At 40.5% G+C, this 27,320-nt stretch overlaps 1 protein-coding gene across 1 annotated transcript; it reads right to left on the bottom strand.

The window, feature by feature from the left end:
* Window positions 1–299: 299 nt before the first annotated feature.
* LOC120563056 (sodium- and chloride-dependent transporter XTRP3-like) lies at window positions 300–27,057 on the bottom strand. The gene is made up of 11 exons (XM_039807063.1): window positions 26,834–27,057; window positions 15,515–15,655; window positions 13,040–13,131; window positions 12,677–12,904; window positions 9,975–10,085; window positions 9,492–9,733; window positions 5,896–6,058; window positions 4,964–5,166; window positions 4,021–4,176; window positions 3,722–3,887; window positions 300–1,321 (listed from the first exon to the last, which is right to left on the bottom strand). The coding sequence occupies exons 1-11, from the start codon at window positions 26,955–26,957 to the stop codon at window positions 1,148–1,150; spliced, it is 1,800 nt and encodes a 599-aa protein (XP_039662997.1). The 5' UTR covers window positions 26,958–27,057; the 3' UTR covers window positions 300–1,147.
* Between the last annotated feature and the right edge of the window lie 263 nt (window positions 27,058–27,320).

The following is a 27,320-nucleotide window of genomic DNA, read 5'->3' on the forward strand; positions in this document are numbered from 1 at the left end:
TTAGGATCCTATCAAAGTCCTGATTGATTTTAGCTGTGAGCGTTTTAAACTTTTAAATTATTGATCATATTATTGTTATTATCACAATTGATATTGTACATTTTAAACTGTTGTTTTATCCTTTTAGGTACTCAGGTCTCTGAAAATTTGAGATCTTGATCTCAATGGTTCTTACCTGATTAAATAAACACACACATACACACACACGCACGTGCACACACACACACGCACGTGCACACACACACACGCACTCCATTATTACAGTAATAATCAGCACATTTTTTGCTTTAATAAAAGATTTATTTATCTGATATTCAGCATGAAAATAAAATAAAAGGGTAGAAGATAAGAACATGATTAGAATACTACTAATGAGATGTTACATGTTATTGACACTTTTGATCCTTTGGCACTTTTTAATTGGTTTTAATTTACATCAACTAGTTTTAATGTCAGCTCTTTGTCTGTGGTAGTTACTAACATCTCATTCAGCCAATCACATAATTCACCAGTATTCCATCATTAGATCATTAGATGTCAGAAGTATCTACAGTATGTACACGTTTTACATATTTGAGGGTGTGTAAAGCAAAATATTTAAAAATATTATATTGATATATGCCACAGCATAACTATTACTGGTTAATACATGTGACTTCCCTGTGCTCTCTGTGTAACATACATCTCTTACAGATAAGGTCTCACAGCAGAGGGCAGCCCTTTCACGACAGATATGAAACTAGTTCTTAAAATGACTTCATAGGAAAAACAGATATATATACATACTCAAACACTACATAAGCTGCATATTTTCATACATTCAACATATTCCATGTGACAAATACAAATTGATTGATTATTATTATGACAATTTAGTCAACTAGAATCTAAAGTACTGAATTACATTTGCTCTTAATGTTTAGCAACTAAACAAACTATCTGCGGTTGCACGGTTAACTTTAAACTACTTGAATCTCTCTCAGTGTTCAGGGTTTTAATGGGAAGTCTGACTTTAATACTGAGAGACGTTGTGCAGTGATACATTCACCTGTAATTACCAGCCACAAATAACTGATGCGGTGTTGCTGTGTTCAGCTGCTGACAGAGATGTGGAGGTCTGTAGGCAGGAAGCTGCATGGCCGTCCGGTCACTGAGTAGAAAGTGTGCTGACAGTCGGCTGGCTCCTGTGAAGCCCTCCATCTTTCCTCTGCCTGCAGTAGACATACAGAGCTGTGAGGGGAACACAGCTGACCGACGACACCAGCAGCAGCCCGATGAACACTTGAGCAAAGACAGGATACTCCGTCACCACTGACCTACCCTGAGGAGACAACAGGGACAGTTATCACGTCTTCAGGCATGTTGGCCGAATAGCAAACATTCATCGGTTTCAGCTTGAATTTTGCCAGTGATGTAAATGGCCCCTGCTCCTGTATGTCTAAACACTCTCATATGTAAGCAGTATATCAAACATTCATCCGCAAAGCCACTGCAGTGCAGACCACCTGTTAGTGAAGACACACACACACACACACACACACACACACACACACACACACACACACACACACACACACACACACACACACACACACACACACACACACACACACACAATCTTTGTGGGGAGCCGTCATTGACATAATGCATTCCCTAGCCCCAACCTTAACCATCACAACTAAATGCCTAACCTTAACCCCCACCCTAACCATAACCTAATTCTATCCCTAATCCTAAAACCAAGTCTTAACCCTCAAACAGCCCTTTAAACTTGTGGGGTCCAGTGTTTTGGCCCCACAAAGCTGTCGGGACCCCACAAGTATACTGGACTCCCAGTTTTTGGACCCCACGAATATAGTTAAACAAGAACACACACACACACACACACACACACACACACGCGCACACACACACACACACACACACACACACACACACACACACACACACACACACACACACACACACACACACACACACACACACGGCTACTGACTCAACTCACTAACTTAGTCCTTTACCAAGTTACTGTATATGTCTTTTAAACAAACAGCAGATGATGTTTTTCTTACAGTGCCTCTTATGGGCATTCTCTTGTCCATTTCCAAATTCAACATTGTCCTCTTTTACCTTCAGCTAGGTTAGCTCACACAAATAATACAGCCTGGGGGGACTTTGGGTTGTGTAACGTTACGTAACACTGACCTAATGCTCTTATGGTCCGTGTTAAGAAAGAGTCTTGTCTGACCACAGCCTCTCGCCAGTCACAGTCAGCTGATGCAAACAAGCATATTTCTCATGCATATTGTTACTCACATAAAGTAGCTTTGGCTTATTGAATAGGTTATAGTCGGAGTAAAACATCTTCTGCTTTTGGTTCCCACTTAGACATTTTGGTGTTATCATATCATGTTCCTAGAAAAGGCTAACAAAGCCAAAGGTTAAAAAGACAACATTAGCATTATACTTTGTATCCGAGCCAATATGGTCCTCCTTGGACTGCCTAAACTGCAATCTAAACACAGCAGTGATCCTAAACCCTGGGGGGGGGGGGATTATTCTTTGGGGCATTTTTTGGCCTTTATTCGACAGGACAGCCAAAAACATGAAAGGAGAGAATGACATGCAGCAAAGGGTAGCAGGTCGGAGTCAAACCCAAGCCCGCTGCGTCGAGGAGTAAATCTCTATATATGGGCGCCCGCTCTGCCAACTGGGCTATCCGGGCACCCTGAATGTTCAAATTTGACCAGCCTGAGTCAAACTCAGCCAAAAAAAACAATAGTAATCTATTGAGTATAGCTTACTATTGTTTTTTTGGCTGGTGGTGAGTAAAGCACATCTAATAGCCACTTGCATATTTTATTGACGCTACCTAGCATAGTTTCAGGAGCAGGGCCACACCTCAAACAGGCCTCTTCCGGTATTCCTATAAATACCCACTTAGCCCTCTCCTCTCATTCGCTCTCGCATTCTGCACCCCTTCCTTCCACCCTCTTTCTGTTCCTCTTTTTTCTCCTCCTCTTTAGGTCCTAAAGGGATCCATCGTACCCGGTGATACGGCAGATTCCTTACCGAAGCCTCCCCACAACGCAGTCAACGTCAACCGATGACTACAAGCGACTTTACGTCTTGCATTCCAATCATCTTTCATTATGAAATTGTTCAAAACATACTGTATCTGGTTGATGGTGTGGCCCTTGCTAGTGAACCAGCATTTGGCTAGTAGATCATTTTGAACCCTGTGCACACATTTGCACCAGCCTGAATGTATAAGACCTACAGATAATAGATAATCAGTGGTGTAGTCTACGTGATACGCAGGTATACACAGTATACCCACTAAGAAAGCTCCAGGATTTCCATATACCCACTTAAAAATGCCCAATGACACAACAACATATTTTCCATTATATTTTTTATATATTTTGAATTGTCATCTGTGTTTTTCTTCTTCAAGTAGGCTAAATGAAGGTATTTCCACCGTAAATTGGTGCATAAAAGCGTATCCGAATACAGGAAATGAAGTCGTTGATGCTCAAAACTTCCCTGGGGGAGGACACCCACCCCCTCCCCCCCCAATAAAAAGGAAGATTCTGGCCAATATTATATATATATATATATATATATATATATATATATATATATACAGCACAGTATACCCACTACAATACATTAGACTACACCACTGTCCGTGATGGAGAAAAAGAAAGCCACAGCTCACCAGCTCTTTGTTCCATGCCTGGTAGGTGGGCGTCCCTCCCTGGATGTAGTTGACAATGTAGACGATGAAGAGGGTGATGAGGAGAAGAGGACTGATCAAGACCCATGTGATCTTCCAGTACCAGTTGGGACGATAACCCAGCATGTCTTCTATGTCTTTTTCAAACCTAAAAAGAGTAGATTAGGTTTTATTTTGCATTTTTTCATGTATTTGGATTATTTTGCGCTCCCCACATGTGGCACCACTAGTTGAGCAAAGCTGAACTGAAGGCGGACCCACACACACACACGTCCACCAACCTTTTGATTCCGTAGATGTAACTGACAGATATGACCTCGATGAGGACGATGAACAGCAGGGAGAAATTGGCGCCGTAGTCGTTGAACATGGTGAACCAGTAATTCCCTGAGGGGGAAACACAACACACACACACACACACACACACACACACACACACACACACACACACACACACACACACACACACACACACACACACACACACACACACACACACACATTCATTGTTTCACATTCTTTTTTCCTCACGTCTTTTAAGTTTTTTTGAACATTGTGCTCTCACTCTGCATCCACCACAGCCCAGACACAAATGTAGCTATTTGTTGATATTACTGTGCCCTGGTTATATGATGTAGACTTTTTTTTCTCTCCAAAATGTCAGATTGCTTTAAACCAGTGCTGGTTAAACTGGGAGCTCAGCAGACTATACTGTACTGTGGAGAGATAGGTCTCCTGCTTCTCTTTACTGCAGTGGGTAAACAGCACACTTTATCAGCATGAACAGCACCAGCGGTGGAAAGTATGTTGTTGAATATTAATGAGAACTGGCAGAAATCGAGCTGAGTCTTCCTGTAGGCTTTCTATACCACGCTAGAATGGCTTGAAATAAGGTAACCAAGGCATTTTTTCCATGTCCATGGTAGAACTTCAGACATTACCACAAAGTAATGAAATACGTGTGGCAGGGCACCTTTAAGTTTATTTTGATGTTGGTACTTTTGTGCTTTTACTTACAGTAATTAGCATTTTGATTGCAGGATTTGTTTTACTTGTAACAGAGTATTTCTACACTGTGGAATTAGTATATTAACTTTAGTAAATGATCCAAGTACTTCTACACCACTGAACGGCACCCATATAACATTAGCTTATTGGAACTATATAACCAGCAACACAGGCTGATGGCAGCAACCTTATCCCTCGACATGGGCCTGGATCTCACCGTTGAGCAGCTCGTTGCTCATGTTGGACACCAGCTTGAAGTCTCGCAGCGGGGTGATGATGGCCGTGACGTTCCCCAGCATGCTGCCCATTCCCAACAGCAGGAGCATGAAGAAGTAGAGCACTGACCACAGCTGGGACAGTGGCATGTTCTTTATGGCTTCGCTGTACACGATGAAGGCCAGGCCCGTCCCCTCCACCGCCTGACACAGACCACAGAGAGAGGCAAACTGTTAATGACCGGAGTGGACTGTGCTTGCTTTGGGCTTTGTCCCAGTTGGGCTTCAGAGAACAGGTACTGGTTTTAACAGGTAATTTGTAAGTGTATTAAATACATTTATTACCAAGCCTTTTTTAGCAGATTGCAACAAAATTCTATGGCTAGGGGCTTGATTGCAAAGTTATTGTTTAGGTTTAGTCTTGTCTAGTTTACCGAGATGCTTCTTCATCTAAGTCCAAGGGCGTAACTTTGGGTTCAACATTGCGGGAGGTTGAGATCTCCACTTTTGAGCAAAATTGAATTTCTTTACGTCAAATACATCATTTTCTGCATTCTGGTGATTTTTTTCTGCAACAATTTGTGCCATTTCTGCATCAAGTTATGGCGCAGATGTCTTTATTTATGTAAAGGAAATATAATAGGTTTTTGGGGTGGGTTGCACTGCCCAGTTTTGATTAGGTGTACTATGTCTAAGGCCATATCTGTTTGTAACTCTCTGTCTTCGAATCCCAACTAAAAGCCCAGCGGAGGTACTGAATTTTCTCCAATAAACAGGATGCACTTTAGAATTATTTAATGTACTGTTCATATCTATTTTTTTTTTTTTTTATGTTTTGTGTCTCCCAAAAACCCATGTGAAGCAATTGTATTTTCTCACATTCTCATTCTATGAAAAATTATACATATTAGACTGTAATGATGTGGAACATACAGTGTCTAGTTCTGTTTCCAGGTTACAGTCTTCCAGTTTGTTGGCGAGTTCAGCAAACTGCTCTGGGTACGTTGTGTTCAGCCTGTCAATCCAGCCAGAGAGACTGTCCACGGTGATGCTGTCCTCTGCTAGACTAAAGGTGTTCAGCAGCAGTAATCGTGTCCTGGAAGAGGGAAAAACAGGAACGTTACATGAGGACTACACTGTCTTAACCCAGATAATTAAAGGTGCAGTAGGTAGGATTGCAAAGATCTTAAGCCAAAACATTGGAACATCGACAACTTCTCAGTCCCTCCCCCCTTTCTGCTAAAGCCCAAAACGGTCTCCTAAGCCCCTCCCCCCACAAGGGAGAATTAATGCGTGTGTATGAGCAGTGATTGACACGCAGTTAGACACCCCCCCCTGGCCCTGATTGGTGCATCTGAACAAGGAGCGGTGGATTTTTGCAAATCGCACTACAGGCTGTAGGAGGAGCCAGATTTTTTTTTTATTACCTGCTTCATGTAGTTCTACTGGAACATAGGGTCAGTTTCAGCAAATATGACAGAAAGTTAGTTTTATAAGTCTTACCTACTGCACCTTTAAGCACCAGCACAGTATAGTTCCGCATCACATCAACCCTACCAATGATGCCTATATATCATCCTTGGCTAGTAGTGCACATTTAGAAGTAAACAATATGCCAAAAATTTCTTAACTCAATGTGTACCTGCTAGCTTTAAGCCGACAAGTATTTATTTTGTTCTGGAGAGGATTTAAACATACTAACAGACTGTGTTGAAAATAAAAAAAGTTAAACATACAAGTTTATTTGGTCTAAATAAATGAACCCTAAAATGTCAGCAATTGTAAATCTAGAGTTCTTCGTAATTCAAAAATATTATGCACAAGTCTCAGTGTCTTTGGATAGATTGAAATACAGTACGCTTTTTGGCTATATTTATTATCTTAGGATGTATCTTTGAATCATGCAACTGTTGAGTTGGGTGGTGACCACTTAGAAAAGACTAGTGACTGCCGGAGAGATAGTTGACAGCTCGGAAAGACAGCAACCGGAACAGGAAGGGGTAGCAGCCCAACCTGCATCTTCTGTGGAGAAGAACCCAAGGAAGCTACAGACAAACCTGAGAGAGGGGGAGAAGGAGTACCCCAAAAGGATGGACCTAAGGACGACAAAGTTTTAAAATCCAACAGGCCAGAAGCAGCACACAGGATCCACTCCTGGTGAGACGCAGAAGGAGCCAGGTCCGAGTCACCCCACAGTCCCAGAACCTTCAAGCACCAGAAAGTCCAAACAAAGTAGTTCAACAGTGCCGGATCAAGTGGCCTCCAGCCAGCCATCAGAGAGAATGTTTGATGAGGATGCAAGCAGAATTATCGAAGCATCAGACAAAGGAGACGCTGACAGATGGCTTCAGACAGTGTCTACAATCATTGTGAGTTACGCTGAGAGAAGTTTGGTGTTGGAGAGGTGAAGACCACCAGATCTCAGTAAGCATCGTGACCACGGATGTATAATCAGACCTGGATCCAGCGTTGGAGGCAGAGCCTTGTTCATTCTTATGAGAGTTGCTCAGTGGCGCATGAAGCCAAAAAAGTTCACCTTCCTTTCTTTAAAATGACTCGGATGATCGGCGCTGCTTCCTCACTGTGCAGCCCATAGAGCAGGCACACTAGAGACCTCCGCCGGCTGGGGAATGGGGATTTAATGGGGATTAAATTATTTAATTGTGCAGCTCTTCTAGACTTTCTAAATGTTATTGGACTGAATGGATCAAATTCTGATAGTGAAACGAGTCATTTTGCGAGGGAGTGGGATGCTCGAGAAAAAAAAATGATCCACTGATTTACAAACGTCTGTTCCGCCATGTTGGTCTATGGGAAAAAGTCTTTTTGTGCCCTATGGCATCACGTGATGGACACGGCGGTTGCAATTCCACTGTTTAGCCGCTATTTTCAATTAGCTTCAAGGCTGGGTACACTTCCTGGGGGCCTGATTGTGACCTTCTGACCCTCGCATGGCAGTTCAAGGCAGCAACAGAGGAGGAAAGACCACCGCTGACAGAACTCCGGAACACCTTCATGACCATGTGCAGAGCAGAATGGAACAGGAGACGGGAGAGAGAGACAGGAAGCAGCAGTCTTTATAGCTAACCTGTTCAACGACTTTTAGGACAGGAACACAGCGGCCGCCTCGCATGCTCAAAAGAAGAGATTGACCACTTCCTCTGCATCATCCTGAGTGATCGGGCAAGAGAACAAAAGCTGGGGCCCCACAGAGCCCTTACAGAGCCACCACCTCTCACAATGGAGGTTGTGTGAGTAAGCGCAACTGGAAGGAAGTCCAGGAGTCAGTGCAGCCAGAGCCCCAGGACTGCCCAAGGACCCAGCGGAGGACTCCACAAGGTGTACTAGGGCTGCCTGAAGCTCCTTTAAGCTCTGGAATATGTTGCGGGTCATTTGGTACAGGGGGAACTGTGAAGACACACTGGGGACATCTGGATTCCCAAGCAGGAGAACTTGATTAACCTGGAGAAGTTCAGACTCATCCTGTGCTCAGCGAGGAGGGAAAAGTCTTCTTCAGTGTCCTGGCTCGACGGATGACAGAGTTTCTCCTCAAGAACAACTACATCCACACAACAGTACAGAACTACAGAAAAACTTTGATAAAACATGGTCGCCACTCATAAACTTCCTTCAATCTTAATCTGTTATGCCTAACATGCTCCTACAGATCCCTATACTCTTCACTTGCACTTTCAACCCACACACATACATACACTAACCCTAACCCATTCTTTTCCTTCCTTATGTCTGATTTTTATTGCATCTACCTCCCTTTTTAGTTTGCTACACCAGTGGCCGCCTTAATAATCTATGTTGTGATATACAATATATTTGCTGATCTCTTTCATTGTCTCAATCTCCTTCCTTTGTGTTCCTATGACACCCTATTAATCCTGTTTTTGTAAAAACACCTTCTGCCATAATTTCCATCTGACATCCACCTGCAGCTAGCAATTACTTCATGCAAGTGATCTACATAAGAAAATAATAATAATGCAGAAACAAGGTCTGAGGGCAGTCCAGTGAGGTAAGAGAGGTCTGTCCTGTTGCAGGAACACTTGTTTTTTTAGCGTAGTGTGTTTTTTTTTTTAAACCAACCTCACACACACACACACACACACACACACACACACACACACACACACACACACACACACACACACACACACACACACACACACACACACACACACACACACACACACACACCACACATATATATCCATAGATACCACATACACAGACAATTAAGCATACACATGCCAAACTATTTCGAATTTTTTCCCTTATTAATAAAAAAGCAAAGGGTGGCTACTTTGAAGAATCTAAAATATAAGACATGTTTTCAGTTATTTCACACTTTTTTGTTAAGTACATAATTCCATATGTGTTCATTCATAGTTTTGATGCCTTCAGTGAGAATATACAATGTAAATAGTCATGAAAATAAAGAAACACATTGAATGAGAAGGTGTGTCCAAACTTTTGGCCTGTACTGTATATATTTATATATAGCAGAAAACACACACCTCTCCAGGCAGTTCTCGTAGTTGACAGTGGCCTTGAACCCATAGATAGCAAAGGTGACGATGCTGGCAAAGATGGAGGTTCCACTGTTGATGAGGGAAACAACGATGGCCTGGCGCTCAAAGTTGTTGTTGTACTGGTTGTAGCTGGCAAAAGCTATGAGTGTCCCGAAACCCAAACCCAGAGAGAAAAAGATCTGAGTGGCTGCATTGATCCAGGTAGTGGGGTTGGCAAGCTGTTCCATCTGGAAGCAGACAAACGCAGGCACACACACACACACACACACACACACACACACACACACACACACACACACACACACACACACACACACACACACACACACACACACACACACGCACACACACACACACACACACATGCAGTGTGCCAGCAGTTTGTTTCGTAGCGTTTCGGCTGTAATGCAAAGCATCCATGTACAGTATGTCTGTAAGCCTATTGCCCCAATTCCAACACAACCGTACCTTGGGTGTGAACATGTATATGACTCCATTGATGGCACCGTGAAGAGTGACGCCCCGGATCAGGTAGATGAAGAGCACTACATATGGAAATGTGGATGTGAAGTACACCACCTACAGATGGAGCCAAACACAAAGTTAGGGTCAAAGTAGTCTCGCTATGCCAGACCTAGCTCCAGTGCTGCAGAGGAAGGTCTAGCTAGTCCACCTAGCATTCCTGGATGGGAGAAAAACGTGCTCTGGTTTATTGGCATTTTTTTAAACCAATCACAATCGTCTTGGGCGGTGCTAAGCGCCGGACAGAGCCACGGTGCCTCTGCAAAATAGCCTCAGGAAGGAACTTGTTTTGGTGGAACATGTGTACGTTCAAAAGTAGTTTTAGTCGTGCAACAGAAAACTCTGATTGGACAGATAGTCTAGCTAGCTGTCTGGATTTACCCTGCAGAGATCTGAGGAGCAGTTAACCATAGTCCTCAGAAATCCACCGGAGTTTAGAACGCCAACACAAAGAAAGCGGAAGGTGACGGACATCTGGCCGAAAAGAAGCGATATGCGGCAACTTCCAGCAGCAATGGAGCTATCCCCGGATGTGGAAGATTGTGGATATAGACTAGGATCTGAGTTCAGGCATGTCAGGGGGCGGCATGTTGGACAACTTTTTCAGATCCCCATTATCACCCCTCCAAGTCTGGCCAAAAAAAAAAAGTGAGCGTGATGGGACTGCAGGACTACGAAAATATGTAAACTGTTAGTTCCTGTGATTGCATGACAAAAGACCTTTCATACGGCTAACAAATGTGTAATGAAGTTACTACACTGTTATGCTGAATTAGTTGACTTTGCTAGAAATGTGCGTGGAAACCCGTTGCCTTAAACCGTTTAAGTTTTTCCACAAGGTGAAACTTAAAGGAGAACTCCGGGCAATTTTTACGTTAATCTTGATCGCTATATGTATATGAGTACTGTCGATTACCTATTTTTGAGGGGGGAATAAACTTCAATATTTCGCCGTGAAAGCATGAACTGTCCTCTGGAGGACATCCACCAGACCAGCGGGCGCCTGTGGATTGTTGTGGGCAGCGGCAGGCGAGGGAGGCGGGGAGGAAGTAGAAGGATGCCCGGTCGGGGCTGCTAGCCTGGCTAAGGAAACTACCACGCAATTCGGCCTGGCTGAACACACTCACTCATCCCAGACGGCAACTAGCAGCTAAGAGGGTAGGTGAATTTAAATGGCTAAGTTGCTAAATGCATCTTGTTGTCATGTAAGGGCCCTGTTCATGTTGCACAGACATTTTAATTGCATTTTGTGTCTGTTAGGAGGCACAAAGACACTCTTTATCTTATGCCCCCATAACTGCCGTTTTAGCTGAGTGGGAGCTCTCGGCATTAGCTGCAGCAGCTCCGTGTTGCTAGCACCGATTCGGCTCGTTTTTTTTGCTATCGACAGTACTCATATACATATAGCGATCAAGATTAACGTAAAAATTGCCCGGAGTTCTCCTTTAACACAGAGCGGTAAATTGATGCAGTTTACAGTTATTATTACAGATTTTTTTGGAGTCATGTCAAAATATAAAAAAATATAAAAACATTAGGCTCTACTTATCAATACTAAAGAAAGAACTTGTTCATTTAAATATTTTTTTCTTTTATGACAGTTTGCTTTTAAGAACAATAAACACATTATTGAGAGTGAGAACACATTTGTTCCAATAAAACAGACAATACACAGATTGTAATTTCCATATTATATTCTGCATGGAAAATCTCACTAAGGAGACATTACAGATTTCCAATATGCATAACCAAATTCCTCTTGGCATGAGGACCCCCCCCCCCCCAAGCTTCAGTGCATAACAATTTATATATGCTTAATATGATCTGTGCACTGCATACTTAAGCTGATTATTACAAACAACTAATGTGATTTTGAATTGAATATGGTTTTTAACAAAACATGACAGAGAAACTTCAATTATTCTCATCTGTGTTTCCAGTGTAGGAAAGCACTCCAATTTGATATTTTTATCGCCACAGAACGCCCTTCGTCAAGAGTGTGCACAGGCAATTACAAACAAGCAATGTGTATAAGTGTGTATATAGTTTTATTCTAGTTCTAACAGTAATTTTAAGTATCCTTCTGTCAATGATGTTATTATCATTGAAGCGAATTAGAGAAAGTTGAGATTTCATCATTTTAGATAAAAGTGCTCATACAGTAGGTGCTTTTTACTAAACTACCTGTTGACTGTGGTTAGCTAACATTAATGTAATGTATCAGTTGATACTGCCAACATGAACATGCCTACTCTTCCATTTACTAAATCAAACAGAAGATCAAAATCATTTCTATAAACTAAATGTCTTAGTATAATTATTACTCTAATGCAGAATCCCACATAAATCCTTAGGATGGCTGTGTGAGGGGCAAAAATAAACTGCATAAATTTAAGTTTGATACAAAGAATATATGTACGGTTTTCAATACAAATAAGACAAAATAAAATAAATACACAAAAATTGACCGTGATTGTTGTTTCGATTTATTCCTGTTCAACATTAGAGTATTTTTCCATTTTTTTTAAGTGTCTCTTAAAAGTTGTCAGCTGTGATTGGCAGACTAGACCCGACATGTACAGAGAGGAATACCTGACAGTGCGTATGCTCCCAATATTTGCAGTTTGAGGGACTCGGAGCTCTCTTACCTTTCCAGTTGACTTTACTCCTCGGACAATGAACATGTAGGTGATCCCCCAGGCGAGCAGGAGGCACAGTGCCTGTCCTGTATGAATGCCTCCATTCTCTTCAATAGAAGAAGAGATGTCCAGTGTTTGCCTGTAGAAGAAGTACTGGGTCGATGTCGCCGTTTCACACTCCTCTAAGAATCCTGTCCTGTTGGAGTTGATGGGGCAGTCTGCCCAGGGCAGCACTGACTGCCACGGGAGGGAACGCAGAACAGTAGAGGCGTGTTACCTTAGTGTCCGAACGACATCCAACATTTTGTATGTACACTGTATAGTATCGGCTACTGAAAAAAAACGACAGCAGTTTGTTAATTAGCAGCTCACTTGAAATGAATGAAAGAGGTACCAGAAACTCCAGGCATTGATGACGTTGTAATAGAGACACAGATACAGAGATGTCACGACACTAGCAAGACCTAAAACGAGAGAATTATACATAAAAATCAAGGGACAATGTGTTTCCCATTTTACAAATTCAACAACCACCCATTAACCCATACTTCTTTAAGGCCAGTTTGTCCAAAAGGTGCTGTACAGAGTCAGGAAATCAGCACAAAACATAATTCACACACAGCTCCCCTCACTCACTGACGTACTGTATATCACGCCTGCAGCGGGCAAAAACCATAATTAAGGACTGTTCCCACCCAGGCCACAACCTCTTCACTCTGCTGCCACCTGGAAGGCGTTACAGATCTTTCCAGGGTCGCACTTCCAGACTTTTGAATAGTTTTTATCCATAGTGCCATAAAACACTCAACTCATGACCCATATGGACTGCACTGCACTTTATGGACTATGTCTTCTTTTAGCTACTTATCAATTATTATAATGTATTTACTTATTTATTTATTACTGTGTTCATATTGCTTAGGTTTAATTGCTTAGTCTTAATTAATGTTTTACTATGTTGTCTTGTCATACTATGTGTCACCACCAGGGGAATATCAATTGAATTTCGTTGTTGTGTGCAATGACAATAAAAGGCATTCTATTCTATTCTATCCATGTGAGTCATGAATGGAGTCAAAGCTCTGTGACGTAGAAACCACGTCCCATGAGCTGGGCCTAAAAAGGTCAAGAGTCGCCAGAGTTTTGGTTTGCTCAACAACGTTCAAAAGCAATACGTCTCTCAAATGTTTTCTAAATTTCCGATTATTGACCTTTCTGCATCGAGACATAATTTAGTTTAGAGCCTTCAGCCATTCTGCTCCTCGCCTTTAAGACTCTCTCCCACTATCCATCCGTACCTTTAAAGGTCCCATGACATGGTGCTCTTTGGATGCTTTTATATAGACCTTAGTGGTCCCCTAATACTGTATCTGAAGTCTCTTTTATATAGGCCTTAGTGGTCCCCTAATACTGTATCTGAAGTCTCTTTTATATAGGCCTTAGTGGTTCCCTAATACTGTAGCTGAAGTCTCTTTTATATAGACCTTAGTGGTCCCCTAATACTGTATCTGAAGTCTCTTTTATATAGACCTTAGTGGTCCCCTAATACTGTATCTGAAGTCTCTTTTATATAGGCCTTAGTGGTCCCCTAATACTGTATCTGAAGTCTCTTTTATATAGACCTTAGTGGTCCCCTAATACTGTATCTGAAGTTCTCTTTTATATAGGCCTTAGTGGTCCCCTAATACTGTATCTGAAGTCTCTTTTATATAGACCTTAGTGGTCCCCTAATACTGTATCTGAAGTCTCTTTTATATAGGCCATAGTGGTCCCCTAATACTGTATCTGAAGTCTCTTTTATATAGGCCTTAGTGGTCCCCTAATACTGTATCTGAAGTCTCTTTTATATAGACCTTAGTGGTCCCCTAATACTCTATCTGAAGTCTCTTTTATATAGACCTTAGTGGTCCCTTAATACTGTATCTGAAGTCTCTTTTATATAGACCTTAGTGGTCCCCTAATACTGTATCTGAAGTCTCTTTTATATAGACCTTAGTGGTCCCCTAATACTGTATCTGAAGTCTCTTTTATATAGACCTTAGTGGTCCCCTAATACTGTATCTGAAGTCTCTTTTATATAGGCCTTAGTGGTCCCCTAATACTGTATCTGAAGTCTCTTTTATATAGACCTTAGTGGTCCCCTAATACTGTATCTGAAGTCTCTTTTATATAGACCTTAGTGGTCCCCTAATACTGTATCTGAAGTCTCTTTTATATAGACCGTAGTGGTCCCCTAATACTGTATCTGAAGTCTCTTATATATAGACCTTAGTGGTCCCCTAATACTGTTTCTTTAACTAAATTCAGCCTTGGTGCAGAATTACAGCCACTAGAGCCAGTCCCACACTGAGCTTTCCTTAGTATGTGCCATTTTGCCATGATGTCTCTCTCTCATGGGTGGGCCAAATTCTCTGGGTGGGCAAAGCAGAGAAAGGGGAGGTAACCTTGCTCCTTATGACCTCATAAGGAGAAGATTCCAGATCGGCCCATCTGAGCTTTCATTTCATTTCTAACCACTGGGGGACCATAGGCAGGCCGGGGGAACGCATATTAATGTTAAAAAACCTCATAAAGTGAAATTTTCATGCATTGGGACCTTTAAAACCACCCTCCAAACTCACCTATTCCGAAAGGCCAATCCCACATAACTCCACTCTCCATCGAATTAATGGATATATTGCTTTTTCTATCTTAATTTTTAAATGTGTTTGTTTTAATTATATTTTCCTTTTTAACTGTGTTTTTGCTAGTTTTAACTGTAAGGTGTCATTGAGTGATATGAAAGGAGTCCATGAATAAAAGGTATCATTATTATTATTACCGTCAGTTAATTTAGCCAGCACTTACCGACTCCTCCCAGATAAGGGCTGATGGCAGTCCACGCCCCGATGCTGCCAAGCCTCATCTTCTGACCAATGGCAAGCTCCAAGTAGAATAAGGGGATTCCCTCCAGTATTAGCATGATGAAATATGGAATCAAGAATCCCCCTGATGGTGGAAACATAGTAAAGTATTAGAAAATACAAACATGTCCATTCACATAATGACCCTTGTGTTGTCTTCCCCATTGACCATGAAACCTTTTAGTTTTTATGGGTCAAAATGTAAAAAAATCCAACGTTTTGGTCGTCTTTTTCGACACTTTTGTCAGTTTTTTTTCGAAGTTTCTGTCAATATTTTTCTGCACTTTTTTTACCTTTTTTTTAAGCTTTTCCCATGTTTTTGTCACTTTTCCTGAAGTTTTTGTCACTTTTATTGATGTTTTTGCCATTTTTTCCTGTGCTAAGCATAAAGTTGGCAACGATGTTGCCGGTTGTATTATTTAGCAACAGAATTGTCTTATTTCAAATTAGGCATACAGGACTAATCTGAGATCATTTTCTAGTTAAGTAGCCTATCTAGTTATCATTATGGATTTCCATGTTTTTAGGGGTTTGCTTACTAATGTAAAAAATGTAGCATTAATTTAGTAAGAAAGTGAAAATATCAAACAAGATGATGCGTATTAGGTATAATTTTATTTTCTTTATTTGAAAGTCCGGCCCCTGGAGTGTCTGCTTAAAAAAATTCTGGCCCTTGGAAAAATGTAGTTGATGACCCCTGGTCTAGCTTTGCTGCTAATGGCACAACATCCAGTGGCAGTGGCTAGCTGGGTTAGAACCATTTTCTAAAGCATAGGTGCGGCGTATATTTTCCTGCTTTTTTGTCCTTTTCCAATCACACCTATGATATTTCTTTCAGGGCCAGTAAAAATGTAGAAGGGGCCAGCAAAACTCTGATCTACTGGCCAGTGGGGATTTTTTTTTATGTTGAGCCCTGCGACCACCCCGACAATAGTGGTGAACTCGCTGAACAGGGTAGTGGTGAAGATAACGTCATACACCCGTGTTGCAAGAAATGTTTCTGTACATTGATGTCAGCTCTAAAAATATGCTGTTTGTTCTTTGAACTTAAGATAATTGTGCCTGAAAAGTCCTAGAAAAGAATGTGATTTTGATTTGATGAGTGAGATTAAGAAGATATGGGAACCCTGAATATGCTTTATGCTTTACTATAAGAAAGTCACAATAAAAGTTCTAACTGCTTGCTTTTAAAAAAAAAAAACTTTTACTTTTACTTCAAATACTTAAGTACATTAAATATCAGAAAATTACTTTTGATACTTAAGAACAGTATATATCAGATACTTTAAAGCGCCCATATTATACTCATTTTCAGGTTCATAATTGTATTTTAAGGTTGTACCAGAATAGGTTTACATGGTTTAATTTTCAAAAAACACCATATTTTTGTTGTACTGCACAGCTCTCTCTCACTGCTGCAGATCCTCTTTTCACCTGGTTTCTGTTTTAGCTACAGAGTGAGACCTCTTTTCTTCTTCTTCTTCTGTACTATCTTTGATTGCACTCGCACATGCTCAGTAGCTCAGATGTAGATCATGTCAGCTAGCTAGCTCCATAGAAGTAAAAGACAGGCTCCAACTTCAGTCAGTTACAAGGCAGGATTAGCTGGGAGACTTCTAAATGAGGGCGCACATGTAAGTAGTTCTTTTGTAGATTATGGTGAATTTGTGTGTGTTGTAGCAGTGCTTTGCTATTGAGAACGAGGTACCATGCTAGTGTTAGCATTAGCGTTAGCATGCTAATGCTAACGCTACGAGCTAACGGTTGCGGTTAGCCAGCTCATTTCGGATTGTGACGTCACAGTCCGAGCCGATTTTGAACAGCTCACCAGGAGACTGAAGGCAGGACACATTCAGAAGCCGTATCTCACTCAAAACAGCATGGATGGATTTTTTTCAAAGTTTGTATGTGTGTGGAAGCACCAGAGACACAAAAGAACACCCCAAATACCAGAAAAAGTGTTTTTTTCATAATATGGGCACTTTAAGACTTTTACTTAAGTAATATTCTAAAAGGTAACTTTCACTTTTACCAAAGTCTTGTTCTAGTACAATACTTGTACTTTTACTCAAGTATTGCTTTCTAGTACTTTATACAACACTGGTAACATTTTAAAACCTCAACATTTTAAAATGATCATTATTTTGTTGGCATTAAACAGTATCTCCCATGAATCGGAACAAATGGTACAGTATCAAAGCTTCATGGGGATCTGAGTTGCTAAATGTTATATTTTGTATTGATCAATTGCAATTTCTGAGCACTAAATTGATTTTGACTACATTTTGTGGAGTTGGTGAACCAATAAATTAATTTAGTCCCTATCCAAGCTTGAGAGCCGGCTGTTACATGAAGGGCAGTAATTACAGTTGAAGTGTGCTCATTGTTCACTGAGCCGTGTATAGGACTAATACAGACATAACAAATCTTGCACTTACTACTTGTTGTCTGGAGTTTGCACCTTCAAGGTTGAAAGCACTTCATTGGAAGTCGCTTTGGATAACAGCCTCTGCTAAATAATATAATGCAATGTAAAAATCTTCCATCTAAACACATTAACTATGCTCAGGACATATTAGGACTTGTTTGATGGTACTATCTGGCAATGCCTCTGTTTATTCTGACCTGTACTGTTATATTACTGTTTTATCCTAACTGGTCCACACAGGAGGAACAGGGAGAAAAAGCAACTCTTTATTCTCATTTACAGAGAAATCTATCAACACAGTAACAAACTGTACTAATACCACACTGTAAAAATACTCTGTTATAAGTACAAGTCCTGCATTGAAAATGTTACTTCAGTAAAAGTCTGGAAGTACCGTCAGGAAAATGTAGTTAAAGTGTTAAAGGTAAAGAAAAATCCTCCCATTTTAGAAACTGGAAACGATCCAAACAGTTGTGTCTCTTTCTTTCCTTTCTGCCTTTCTTTCCGTCTCTTTCCTTTCTTTTTGTCTCTCCTTTCTTTCTATTTTTCTTTCTGTCTCTATCTGTCTCCCCTCCCATTGTAGAAAGTGTAAATGATCCAAACAGTTGTGTGTTTTAATTGTCTAATTATTATAATCATATAATAAAACATCAGATTTTATAAACTGCATGTGTTTTGTGTGCAGAAATCTTTTTTTTTAAATATTATTCTTTGGGCATTTTTAGGCCTTTATTGACAGGACAGCTGAAGAAATGAAAGGGGAGAGAAAGGGGGGAATGACATGCAGGTAAGGGCCACAGGACGGAGTCGAACCCGGGCCTGCTGCGTCGAGGAGTAAACCTCTGTATGGGCGCCCGCTCTACCAACGGGGCTATCCAGGCACCCGTGTGCAGAAATCTTAATGTGTAAAGTAACTAGTAACTAAAGCTGTAACAGATGAATGTAGTGGAGTAAAAAGTACAATATTTCTCTCTGAAATGTAGCGGAGTAGAAGTAGAAAGTGGCATGAAGAGAAAAGACTCAGGGAAAGTACAAGTACCTCAACATTTGGACTGACGTACAGTACTGGAGTAAATGTACTTAGTTACATTGCACCACTGATGTGGAGTATACCTGCCCTTTATCAGCTGCACCTGTGTTTATTGTTACTTTTACTTTTGTACTTTTGTTGGGTCAAAAGTCAAACTGTAAGCAATTGTTGTTAATTTACAGCCAATTTTCAACACTAATTTAATGTATTTATGTAATACAGATTTACTACTTTAATACTGTAGTTAGCAATGCAGTGTGGAGTGGTCCATTTGAAAAGAGAGCACAAAGTGGGGAGTGGGGTGGTTCTGGCACGATGCGCCCTTGGACGCACTCCCACTCCTCCCCCCTCGGAAGCCCTGTGCCCCCACCCCCTGGGTCAGCTTGCTCCTCGGCCATGCTGGGGGCCGGAGCAGTCAGAGGAAATAACTGGCTCTTTCACCTTGCTCCTCAATTCCCATAGACAAATACCCCTCGTACCAAGCTCCACTCCCACCCCACTCCTTTTTTTTTTCTCTCTTGTTCCCTTCCTTCTGGTGAGCCTCACCTAATCCAACATACTCAAAACTTCATACCCACTCCCTCTCATATCTATAACACAGTATCACAACTCACAACATTTCATACTATAATCACAAAAAACACTCATCATACACACAATTACACACACGGACATGCCTATCCATGAGCACACACGCACCTGGCCCACCCCCATTAGAAACTGTCCCCATTTAGTCAAATACTGTCGTTATATGTTTTATGTTCTTTGTGTTCAAAAGCTCTGTTTATGTATGTCAAATAATATTTGTATACTGTATGTTACATGTATCTTACACTCATTTGGGTTATGTAAGGTTTGTGGGTTTTTGTAATTATTTGTATAACACCTATGGAAAAACTTAATAAATAAAAAAGAAAAGAGAGCACAAAGACCCATAACAGTATGCTAATGTTTTAAATTGCAGTACACTACAGTATTTGTGGGAAATTGGCAATTGGTTTTCAGAGGTGGACTCATTTCATAACATATCAGAGGACACACTTGGGAGGACATGCCGTCTGCAGCAATCGTGTGTGCATCTACAAATTAGACAGTAAAATTAAACTTATTTTTCTCCTCAGTAACGTAATTTTATTCATAATCATAGTTTGCATAAGCAAATATAATGTTTGAAATCAAACTGATGTTTAGCAACCTGTCTAGAAAACTTGAACATGAATGTCCGATTGTAAAATGTCACTTATCAATGATAAGTTATCATTGAGGCTGAGATTCGAAGGTTAGCTCGGATATTTAGCCTATGTTTTTACGTGACTTGTCACCGGTGTTTAGTCAAATGCTAACCGTTTCGGGTCATCTGTATATTTTGTTATTGGTCGTGGGTAGCTAGCTAGCCAGATAACGTTAGCTGATAACCTTGCGCCCCTTGTTAATGGCTGCAAATGCCGTTTGACGGTTGAATTGCGATGGGCTAATTTCAATCACAAAGGTGGTTAACTTGGAAACTAACTGACGTTAACTGAGAAAAGAGTGAATAGTGTTAGTGGGCTAATTTTGAATGTTGATGAAAGGGAATTGATAATCTGTCGTAAAAGTGTGGTAACGTTAGCTAATTGTATAATGCTAGGCAACTTTGTTTTTCGGCAGCAAAAATGTTCCCCTGTCAAGTCTGTGGTCATAACTGTGCCAGAATATTGTATGTAATATGTAAGGCAAATGATAATTCACAAAAATACACCTAATTTAACTTTTAAGTGTGTTTTGCCAGATTGCGGTCGGCTTTTTCAAAACTTTTCAACTTTTAAGTGTCACTATTACAGACGTAAAGACAAATGTGTGGTTAAGGAAACCATGAAGAAACTATGCCTACTTCTTTTACTTCGAGGATACACAAACTATCTTACTATGTCTTTTTTGTTCCCTACAGGTGTCTGCTACTGCGGCTGATATTGAGACAACCCTCAATCTACCTGCAAGTCCTCGCCTGATACTGCCTGGTATGCATTTTATTGATAGAGCTTATATATCAGATCAACCATTGTTCTTTAGTTTACAGATGTTACGCAAGTGAGATGCATTCTGATATTGCTATTACTTGAAGTTTCAGGTGGAACAGGGCAAGTCATGACTGGAAGCAATAGGATTACCCTTGAGGGCATCACGCCAAACTTTTTGACAGGACTTGCTGCTGGGTTTGCGATGCACTATATATTCAACCTTCAGTAGCAAGAAGAGGCGGCCTCCACTCTGGAATTCATTCAGAGGAAAGACTCCATTTTCCTTGCGTTATTATAGATTTTTATTTTTGGACAATTGCAATTCTTGAAACCTGATAACCACAAATCATCACTTTTCAAAGATATATTTTTGATTTTTTTTAACATAAAGATGGTATTAGTTACTATATACAATACTTACTGGTATTGACACGGACATTAACTCAGGCAGGCAGTTTATGAGGGAAGAGCCTACCTCAACATACAAGCCTCAAAGCCTATAGTTGATTCCCAAATGTTTTGACATGGTAAATGCCATTAATGCATATTTTCAAAAGGTTCTTACTGGTGTATATTTTCAAAAGGTTCTTACTGGTGTATGTTCTTAAAATGGGCTTAATACACAGTTTCAAAATGTTCTTACTAGGGCTGGGACGATATGCTTTTGTCCGGATTCGATTGTCTCGGAAAAACGGTTGCCGATTGGATTTGTATTGCGATTTTCATTTATTGCGATTCTAGAAGTATTGTGATTCAATAGTATTGAGTATTGGAAACAGATGTGATGTAGTCGCCGTCGGTGGTACCGTAGAAAACAGAAAATATTTTGGTCAATCATTGGTAAAAAATGTTGCTAAGTTGTAGAGTCCACTGTGAGTTTGGTAAAATAAATGATATAATAATATAATAACAACTTGTGTATCAGTTTCTTTTCTCTCGTTTGGTCAGAGGCAGCCTGACATTTGGCTACTCAAAAGTCTCTTTTGGTTAGTTTCTCTGGGTCATCCAAGTTTTCAGTTGTTTTTTACAGAAGCAGTATTTATTTTTGACACTTCCCTTTTAAATAAAAGTGTTTGATTTATAGTCTTTCTAAGTTGTTTATTGCCTATGTTGTATAATTAATCACAATAATGCAGATTTCTGCAGCCTACAAAACACTAAGGTTCTAATCTTAATTGCATTAAAGACTGATATTGCTGACTGATACGACTGCTAAATTTGCTTATTTTATCATCAATTATGCCTGCCTACAGTGAAAAGTGGGAATTTAAAGTAATCTACTGGCAACCCCTAACCAGAATGTTACTGTAAATTCAAATAATCACACAAATATACTGGATTTTCATTATTTTTTATTAGCAAATCATATAGTATGTAGAAATACAGTGTATTGCAGGCGTCTCTGCTGCCAGTATTTTATTGTAAATTGTAAAAAGATACATAATTTGTTGTGTTTTATTTTTACACGAACAGGCTGTAAAGTAATTTAACAGTATGAATCTGTTTAATAACAGTAAAATGCTGGCATCTCCTGCCAGAACCTTACTGTTAATTTACATGAAAATTCTTTACAGGGCAGTAATTACAGTTGAAGTGTGCTCATTGTTCACTGAGCCGTGTATAGGACTAATACAGACATAACAAATCTTGCACTTACTACTTGTCTGGAGTTTGCACCTTCAAAGTTGAAAGCACTTAAAGGTGCAGTAGGTAAATCTTATAAAACTAACTTTCTGTCATATTTGCTGAAACCTATGTTCCAGTAGAACTACATGAAGCAGGTAATTAAAAAAGAAAATATTTGGCACCACCTACAGCCTGTAGAGCAATTTGCAAAAATCAACAGCTTCCTGTTCAGATGCACCAATCATGGCCGGGGGGAGGGGGGTGCAACTGTGTGTCAATCACTGCTCATGCACACGCATTAATTCTCCCTTGTTGGGGGAGGGGCTTAGGAGACCGTTTTGGTACTTTAGCAGAAAGGGGGAGGGACTGAGAAGTTGACGATGTTCAATTTTTTTGGCTAAGTCCTGGATCTTCCCAATCCTACCTACAGCACCTTTAATTGGAAGTCGCTTTGGATAAACGCGTCTGCTAAATAACATGTAACGTAATGTAAAAATCTTCCATCTAAACACATTAAAGGGGTGATAGAATGCAAAACCGATTTTACCCTGTCATAGTTGAATAACGACAGTTCGGTGGGTAAATAGGACATACATAGAAGCTCAAAATCCCATTGACACCCCTTTACTATGAAAATCTCATTTTTTGAAACTGCCGCTGAAAACGGGCGAATCTCAACAAAGCTGGAAGTTGACGTCAACCTCCCAAAAACCGGAACCTTTGTCAGCCAATGGGTGTATTAAGAGAACGGTCACGCCCCAACATTTACATAGGCTACACAACTGACCTGAGATCAGGTAGTCTTCTGAATCTAGCTAGGTCACGCAGATCTCTGCTATTCCATTACAAAATCTACTTCTGAAACTTTTTTATGCGAGAAATCAACCATATAAAGCTCAAATATGGGCCGCTTTACGAAAATGGATGGCTAATTGCAAATTTTCTCCGACTGTGTGTCGGAGTTTAGTGCCGGTGTTGGTGCTGCCTGGGTTGCTACATCGCCGCCCTGACCGCAGTGTCAGCGAGCTTGTTACGCCCGCAATCTTTTACCGCTGCCCGCAGGTTCCAGTAAATCTTATAATGGGTATGTGTGTTGACTTATTTAAACAAACAATCGGGGAAATAAACGCCTCTTGTCCGCGAGTCTCATTGATAGAGCCGCGGTGAGATGGAGTCCATCAATGAGAGCTAGCTAGCCTCCTCCTAACTCTGACATTCACAAAAATACATTCAATTGAAATATATATATATATATAGCAAGCAGCTGCTCGTCCTACAAAGATGCCTCGCGTTCATAAAAATGCCTTAAAATCAAATCGGACACAATGGTTAGCTTTATAAGACATTGGGGAATGATGCTATATAAGTGGCGTGACGAAATTCAAACTGTAAATATAATTTAGTTATGGCGACAGTGTAGCTAGCTAGCTGCGGTATTTCCCCATTGTAATGAATGGGACATATAGCAAGCAGCTGCTCGTCCTACAAAGACGCCTCGCGTTCATAAAAATGCCTTAAAATCAAATCGGACACAACGGTTAGCTTTATAAGACATTGGGGAATGATGTTATATAAGTGGCGTGACGAAATTCAAACCGTAAATATATTAGAGTTATGCCGGCAGCTGGCCGCGGAGCCCCGTGGTGCAGTAATCCACAAAGGGTGACTTTGCCCTGGGTATGGAGCCCAGCAGGCTGCCGCTTTCTCGTCAGACTGTGTGGAGCTCCTAAAGTCCGACACGTCTTACCAAATTTGCAATTAGCCATCAATTTTTTTAAAACGGCCCATATTTCAGCTTTATATAGTTGATTTCTCGCTTAAAAAAGTCTCAGAAGTGAATTTGGTAATGAAACATTGCAGTGTCTGGAATATGAGATTCTGTCGCTTCTCTAATGTATGTGTATTGGGGATTCGCTCAACCAATCAGCACACGTCTCTAATGTGTGCGTATGGCAAGTCGCTCAACCAATCAGCGCGCAGCTCATGTAAATATTCATGACCATACCATATTTGGATAAAAAGCTCTTGTTACAAATAGGGCCAAAACACAGGGATGCATAAGGGCCAGTAAAATATCAACCAGGCCATTTTCAGCCCAACCAATGTTACATACCCCATTAGGAGACCATAAGGAACAGTGTGAAATACCCTATATAATCATTCTATCACCCCTTTAACTATGCTCAGGACACATTAGGACCTGTTTGATGGTACTATCTGGCAATGCCTCTGTTTATTCTGACCTGTACTGTTATATTACTGTTTTATCCTAACTGGTCCACACAGGAGGAACAGGGAGAAAAAGCAACTCTTTATTCTCATTTACAGAGAAATCTATCTACACAGTAACAAACTGTATTCAGATCTTTTACTCAAGTAAAGTACCAATACCACACTGTACAAATACTCTGTTAGAAGTAAAAGTCCTGCATTGAAAATGTTACTTCAGTAGAAGTCTGTAAGTATCATCAGGAATATGTAGTTAAAGTATTAAAGGTAAAGAAAAATCCTCCCATTGTAGAAACTGGAAACGACCCAAACAGTTGTGTCTCTTTTTTCTTTTCTGTCTTTCTTTCCATCTCTTTCTTTACTTTCTGTCTCTCATTTCTTTCTTTCAGTCTCCTTTCTTTCCACCTTTCTTTGTTTCTCTATCTGTCTCCCCTCCCATTGTAGAAAGTGTAAAGGATCCAACCAGTTGTGTGTTTAATGGTCTAATCATTTCAGATGGATTTGTAGGCCGTTATATTGTCGGCTAGTTTACTTCATAATAAAACATCAGATTTTATAAACTACATGTGTTTTGTGTGCAGAAATCTTAATGTGTAAAGTAACTAGTAACTAAAGCTGTAACAGATGAATGTAGTGGAGTAAAAAGTACAATATTTCTCTCTGAAATGTAGCGGAGTAGAAGTAGAAAGTGGCATGAAAAGAAAAAAAGACTCAAGTACAAGTACCTCAACATTTGGACTGACGTACAGTAGTGGAGTAGATTTACTTAGTACAGCTGCCTGTGTTTATCGTTACTTTTGTACTTTTGTACTTTTGTTGGGTCAAAAGTCAAACCTGGTAATGAAATTGGACTAAATAGTGCTATAAAGAAACAAAGCCAGATTTGAAAAGCCTGCGTGGTGCATGGGACAATAATATCACATATGACATGTAATATCACATCTGTACTGTGAATACAATTGTGCTATATGTTTCATAACTCTCCTTGCAGAGAAATATCCAAACTTTGAAAAGGAGTGTACCTGTTTGACTACATTAAATACATTACATTACATACAGAGCTCCATGGGGTTAGACAAATAAAGATGTGATTTCATGTCTTCATAGATTTGGACTTCTGGCTTTAACAATGTCTCATTCTCTAACAGATTAGTTGTTGAGATGTAGCCTACGTGATTCCTAAAAAGAAACATGCCGAACAAGATAACGTGATGTTTTCACTATGCAGAAAGTTTGAAACAACACAGGAGAATAACAAGTTCCTTTTAGCCTACATAATAAAGATATTTGCAACATAAATAAAAAAATTTGTAAGACCATTATGAAAGAAATTTAAGACCTTTATCATAACCTTTATCACAAGTATCGCTAAACTTGCACTTCCCCATAGCTGACGAATTAAATCTGTTTTTATGTCTGTGGAACAATCTGAAAGAGACTCGTGCCAATAACAATAAAAGGTGATTGGCTGCAATATAAGTAGCATGATGGTCTCATTTGTAGTGGTAAGCGAAATGATATTAGGACTAGAGAAAGAACTACAACACCACAGAATAAAAAAGAAGAGCATTAGAGGTAGAGTTGCATGGACGTGGGAAAATAAAGACCTGTTTCAAGTTATTTAAGACCTAGAACACACCCCCCACCTACGCCCTTGTGTTGAATTGTATTGAACTAGTCTCTGATCTACAGCAGCAGTTAGGTGTAAAGTCTGTAGATAAGCTACTAAATGTCTACTGATTCCGGTTCTAGTTTATGGCCTGCAGTAAGTTTATGACTGACTAACAATAACTCATTCACTCCAGGTCTTTGGACATTTACGCCAGAAACAGCCCACCTGCATGACTCAGATTACAGGCAACAAGTCAAAACCTGTGCATAGAGCACCAGAAATCCCTTCTGAGTGGTAGTGTGGGCATGCCTCAGGTCTGCAGCGCGGGGTAAGTCACTCACCTCCGCCGTGCATTTGACACAGGTATGGAAACCGCCACACGTTCCCCAGTCCCACTGCATACGACACACACGCCAGGACGAACTGTAAGGGGTTGTCCCAGCTGGGTCTGGCTTCTTTCTCCATGTCAGCGTCCGGTCAACGTCTCCAGGCTCGCGCTCCGATCCGATCCGCAGCCGAGCCTCAAACAGAACAACAAGTGGATGAGCGCGCGGTGCGTTCAGCGCGCGCCCTCCGACGCTTTTTATAAGCTGTGTGTGCGGTCCCTCTGAGGAGGAGGGCTTTCTCACAGGACAATTCTCATTTTGTGTTATTATATAACTAGCGTTTGACTTCAGAGCGCTTGAATTAATATGTTATCCTTGAAAGATAAAACTAAAATCTGATAAAACATCACTTCTCTGCTTATGATGCTTATGATTTCTGTATTTTGTGTTGTCTTTGTAAAGCTGCGGAAGGGACAGAGTCCAAAACTAATTTCCGTTGGGG

The sequence above is a fragment of the Perca fluviatilis genome, chromosome 7 (genome assembly GCF_010015445.1).
Source record: "Perca fluviatilis chromosome 7, GENO_Pfluv_1.0, whole genome shotgun sequence".
In the NCBI taxonomy this organism is placed as follows: Eukaryota; Metazoa; Chordata; class Actinopteri; order Perciformes; family Percidae; genus Perca; species Perca fluviatilis.

Excerpts from the sequence above, each read along its gene's own strand:
- LOC120563056 (XM_039807063.1), bottom strand. The coding sequence starts at position 26,957 with ATGGAGAAAGAAGCCAGACCCAGCTGGGACAACCCCTTACAGTTCGTC. Across the intron at positions 15,656-26,833 it reads GTGTCAAATGCACGGCGGAG|GGGGATTCTTGATTCCATAT; the intron begins GTGAGTGACTTA and ends TTCCACCATCAG. Across the intron at positions 4,177-4,963 it reads AGCAACGAGCTGCTCAACGG|GTGTGTGTGTGTGTGTGTGT; the intron begins TGAGATCCAGGC and ends GTGTGTGTGTGT.